General features: G+C 34.8%; 1 protein-coding gene across 4 annotated transcripts in view; it reads left to right on the top strand.

Moving 5' to 3' along the window:
- The first annotated feature begins 1,698 nt into the window (after window positions 1–1,698).
- LOC105565994 (probable cytochrome P450 6a23) overlaps window positions 1,699–5,478 on the top strand; it is an 8,510-nt gene continuing 4,730 nt past the window's right edge. Inside the window, exons 1-6 of one of the 4 annotated variants that reach the window (XM_012019646.1) lie at window positions 1,699–1,847; window positions 3,450–3,601; window positions 3,728–3,903; window positions 4,314–4,441; window positions 4,526–4,683; window positions 4,853–5,199. In XM_012019646.1, coding sequence (XP_011875036.1) covers window positions 3,564–3,601; window positions 3,728–3,903; window positions 4,314–4,441; window positions 4,526–4,683; window positions 4,853–5,199 — 847 coding nt within the window. In that variant the 5' untranslated portion in view covers window positions 1,699–1,847; window positions 3,450–3,563. Of the gene's footprint in view, window positions 1,848–1,955; window positions 2,006–3,449; window positions 3,602–3,727; window positions 3,904–4,313; window positions 4,684–4,852; window positions 5,200–5,478 lie in introns of those variants that run through there. The other 3 variants (XM_012019643.1, XM_012019645.1, XM_012019644.1) reach the window with 3 other exon arrangements.

Below are 5,478 nucleotides of genomic sequence, written 5' to 3'. Positions count from 1 at the left end.
CTTTGTTTTATTTATTCATTTAAAAAACCCGTGTTTATATATCCATAAAGAACAGATTGTTATAAATTACACATAAAGCTTGGTTTATATTGTGCGGAGTATGGAAAAATTTTCGCACAATTGACAATATCAACTAAAGGCAGCGTTAGATTTTAAAATGTAACAAGTTTTTCAAAATTTTACATTTGTGTATGCCAAATTATGAGAAAGGAAATTTTAAACCATTAGTTTCGGCGTATATTTAAAAGTTTCCGTTTCAATACATATTGTTTATTCTTAAAGCTGTTACTGAACTACAATATTTGCATCAATTTCACTGCTTATACAAATAATTTACACATTCTCTCTCTCTCTCTCTCTCTCTCCCCCCCCCCCCTTTCTCTCTCGTATTCTTGATTTATAAAATCTTATGTCCGCACTTTCACAAATAATTATCAATATGTAACATCACTTTTGTGCGTCTTTGCAAGGTATCAAAGTGGTCGGACTTGTTTCCCGTCGATAAACTGTAGCCATGTGCTACAGTTTTATACAATTTTCAGTTCCACAATGTCAGTCAGCCACTCATTCTGTTATTGATAAGTGCAATGTTGGTCTCCACGCTGGAGGTCATCGTTTTGAACAAAATATTTAATTGAGACGGAAAACTTATAGTCAACCCAACCGGCTGGTTACTTTATTAGTTTACTACAACGTTTCGACCCTATTTTTGGATCCTTATCAAGTGGTACTGCAAGTCAACAACAAACGTAATTATGAAATAATATAAGTTAATAAGTAAAACGGATACAAGTTAAGAAACGCACCTAAGTCAGTAATCGTCCAATAAGACAGAGTCGAATTATAAAATATACGCATACGTGTGAGCACTGTGGTTGCTGGGCTCGAACTGATTTGTTAGTCATATCTTAGGAACAATACAAGGTGATATTGCGAACCATACAGTTTTGATTACACAGTCATATATTACATTTAAGTTTTCGATGTCTGTTTGTAAATTTAACGTGTTATCGGTCTTCTTGATAAAAAACATTTCGGCAATTTCTCTTTTTCTTCTGAGATACTCGCTATGGAAAATTCTTGGTTTCGACCAATTGAATTCGTAATCATGTAATACACAGTGTTTACTAACCACGGAGTGGTTTTTTATGTCATCTCTATGTTCTTTAATTTTGGTCAGGTGTCGTTTAGTTTGTCCAATGTAAGAGGCTTCACAGTCGTTGCAATTAATATAGTAGATGACTTCGATTTTAGTCCCAATTTATTTGATCTTTACCTCTTTTAATAATTTTATCTAATTTTTTTGTGACAGTATAGACAGTGTTTAGGCCTGTATTATTTAAGTTCGTGTTAACTTTTTCTATCAATCCTCTAACCCTAGAGCAGGCCTGGGCAATTTTCACTGCCCGCGGGCGCCCGTTTGCCCGCGGGCAATAGCTGTGCGTGTCGGGCAAGAGTGGGGAGACAGTTTCGGCAAGTGGGAAAGAACGTCGCGCTTTAGAAGTATAGTTCCGAATATGATTGAGACGTGGTGGGGCGATGATTGGAGTGGGGGCATGCCCGCGGGCATGCCCGCGGGCAGCATTTTGCCCACCCCTGCCCTAGAGTAGGCGCGCGCGGTCTCACAGACCGACGACGCTACACAAAAAGTTGTATATGCATCCAGCGCATCGGAATTTTCCATCACGTTTCTTTCTAGCTGCCGTTCTTGGCATAAAAAACGAACAGTTCAGTGCAGGCTCTCGATGCGTATAGTCATATCGTACATATTTGTATTCGGTCCTAGAGACCGACGCGTCTACCCGCGTTTGAGACATCAAGTGGCTATTGCAACCAGAAAATTTAAGGTAATGCATGCTTTTCATCGCTTTAGAAGTTAATTGTCATTGGACCCACTTAAAAATATTATAATTATTGTTATAATTTGAGATTATACAGTCATGGCGACCTACGAAGCGCAGTAAACTCGAATGGAACGATTGCTTATTTTTTGTGCAATTTGCATGTAGGTATATCATGACAATAAAACTTTCTTAACTTATTTTTATTTAATTATCCTTTAAAATAAATGAGATTGGAACGTGTAATGGCTCATTCAGACTGGACGCGAAGAGCGACGAGCTACGCGCGATTATCCGATGAGCGTACAGGTTTTATGGGAAAGCGTACAGTTTTCCTATAAAGACTGCACGCCCATTGGATATCGCGCGTCGCTCATCGTTCATCGCGTTCAGTCTGAATGAGCCATAAGAATGCAAAACTCTCCATTTTCTTATGGCGGTCTCACAGACTGACGCGCCTATTACTCGTGTTCAAAAAGTACACCTGCTCTAGGGTTAATATAGGGGAGGATAATGTTTTTTGGGGTTAAAACTTTTTTTAATATCGGTTGCGCAGTCACTATGAGTGGTATCCCGCCTCGTTAATTCATTAAATCTAATGTTTAAGTGTTTATTAATAGTTTTGTTAGGAAAGGAGTTATTGATTTAAATTTTCTTAACACCTGATCGACATTCTGTTTCCAGTATTTGTTGTCAGAGAGTAAAAATGCGCGATAAACTAGACTAATATGTAAATTTTGTGTATGTCACAATACATAAAAATTTTAAATAATTGGAACACTATTGCAACAGCATATTCCTGAGACTAAATCAAGTAAGAAAAGTCCTGTACTATTGTACTTTTCCCTCCGACAAACAGTTATCGAGATGTCAAAAGCGAAACATTGAAAAAATTATAAATTTTCTCTTGAATATCTCACAAAGTATTAGGCAAATAAAAAATGTTTCAGACAAAAGTTGTTCATAGTAATTAGTGGAATAAGATAGGTATAATAAACAATAGGGGGTTTTATTAAAAACATTAAAGGTAACCTTCACGTGACCTTCAAGCAATTCACTATTCAAGGTCAAATTAATGACACCATCTTCTTTCTTGTGGAATTAATCTTTTTGTGTGGAAATTAATCTTTTTTTAAATACTTGTACTTTACTTAAAGTTAAACATATAACATAAATAACGAAATATATTTCATATGTACTTGCCATTTACTACTTTATGAAGATAAGTCATATCATTCACAGAGTCATAGGTCAGACCACCATGTTTTGCTAGCATTTCGTCGATTTCTTATCAATCTCGGTTTCTCTTACATCTTTGACTATTTTATTATACACAGTGAAATTGTATTTTGTAATTTGATCTGTACTTTGTAATTTGATTCGAAATCACGATTATTGAATGTTCTTTCAGATTTCCCTTGAGAAGGACCTAAACCCTAAGATCGAAACGTCGCATTATATATGTTAATTTTATTATATTAAACACTGGCCAGTTAAAGTCGACTAAATCTAGCTTTTTGTTCAAATAATTTTATATAAAACCCAAGGGACGCCAATGCGCGTATGATGTGTTGTAAATGTACAATGCGCATTTAATGTATACTTTAGCAGAGTGAACTTGGGTGCGGTGTGAAGCTAACAGTCCCCCCCCCCCCCACTTAACCCAACCGGTCCGAACGCGCTGCGACCAGGAGGAGCGGCGGAAAAAAATGTACAAGTTAGATGGACATTGGCTCTCCTTGGGTAGTCAATTGCAAATCGTGAGTCATAAAACACGTGTAGTCTGGCACAAGTTGTACAAAAGAGAAGTTTGAAACTACATATTCTTGTCAAATCTTACTCAATGTCAACGTATTAGAGGATGATCGTTTTTCATCATATTTCAGATTAGCCATGGCACTTGTAGAATTAATCGGACTTTTCATTGTTACCCTGAGCAGTCTGTATATTTATTATAAATTTGTGATTTTCAATTTCTGGCGTAAGAGGGGTGTTTTTTACGTCGAACCCACTGTACCAACTGGAAATTTAACAGCCTTTGTCAAAAAAAGAAAGCAAATAGGCGAGTATCTCTACGTAATAGTAATCAGCACAATATGTGTATACACAATTCTTGTTTTTGTACATATATACAAAGGATATCCTTTTACGTTCATTATTAATTAAAACGTTTAAATAAAATTTGAAAGTTGACTTTGAAAATGAAAACACTTAACATGTAATGGCCTGATATAATAATCGTATAATGTATTAAAATTATATATATTTTCATAAAACTTCCGTTAAAGATACTTTTATAGTTTTACTATATTCACTATAATTACTATATTTTTTATTTATTACTTGTTTTTATTGTGACAAAGTCGTTAACATTCATGTAAAATTAATGATTTATGCTGTTGTTTATTTATCTGTTCATGTAGGTCTACTTGAAAAAAAACCGCAAAATTAATTAAAATAATTTTTCAACAGGTGTATTATTCCATGATGTTTACCAAAAATATAAGGAACATCGCCTTATTGGAATGTTTTTATTTTATAAGCCAAACTTACTAATTGCTGACCCCGAACTTATTAAAATGGTATTAACAAAAGAATTCGTAAGTTTCCACGATCGTGGAATGTTCTGCAATGAAAGAGTTGAACCATTTTCTGGCAATTTGTTTTGTTTGTCTGGAAATAAGTGGCGAAATCTGCGTAACAAGTTGACACCCACTTTCAGTGTGGGAAAAATAAAGCAAATGTTCCCAATCCTGATGGAGTGTGGCGAGAAACTCTCAAAATACTTGGATTCCAAAGCGCAGATGAGAGATTCTGTCGAGATAAAAGATATACTTTCAAGGTAAATTTGTTTTTTAAAGAACTATGACAATAACATGACATAAACAAACTTGCTTCAATTCCTAGGAATAGAACATATTTAATTTAAAGAATGCATGTAGATAAAGTAAATATCGGAAAATAGAATTTGTTAAAATTTATTTAAATTTATGTGTCAATTTCACTAATAGGTATACAATAGATGTAATCATGGCAACGGCTTTTGGTATCAACTCTAATTGTATTGAGGAACCTACTAACGAATATCGTATTTACGGACGAAAAAGTTTTAAACCAATTAGTTCAATTCGAATCGCCTTGGGTATGTTCGTGCCACAAATTATGGATTTCTTTTCTATTCCCTACCTTGACCGAAAGGTCTACAGATTTTACATGAACTTGTTTCGAGAGAATGTGGAATACAGACAAACTCATAACATCGTAAGAAAAGACTTTATGAATCTGCTCATGCAACTCATGGAGAAAGGCTATGTTGATCCTGACAAGGAAGGTGACGAGACAACAACTAATGCAACTTGTAAGTATATACGTTTTATGGCTTTTGGATTAATAGTTAGTCTACGTGTTATAAAATTGCATATCGTAATGCAACTAGATTACAATAACGTTGCAATATCATACTGCAGTGCAATATTGTAGAAAGATTTTGTAGACATAAATTTACAGTATAGTTTGAACAATATTATAGCAACAACTATTTTCACAAATATTGTGAACTTCTAAATCATTCTATACAGGGTGCTACGCAAGACTTTGACGTCCGGTCATGGGAAGGTAGAGGGGACTAAGACAAACA

The sequence above is a fragment of the Vollenhovia emeryi genome, unplaced genomic scaffold, assembly GCF_000949405.1.
Source record: "Vollenhovia emeryi isolate VEMERY1.0 unplaced genomic scaffold, V.emery_V1.0 DF939147.1, whole genome shotgun sequence".
NCBI lineage: Eukaryota > Metazoa > Arthropoda > Insecta > Hymenoptera > Formicidae > Vollenhovia > Vollenhovia emeryi.
The sequence above is the reverse complement of the archived record's forward strand: the minus strand, read 5'-3'. Positions and strand labels throughout refer to the sequence as shown.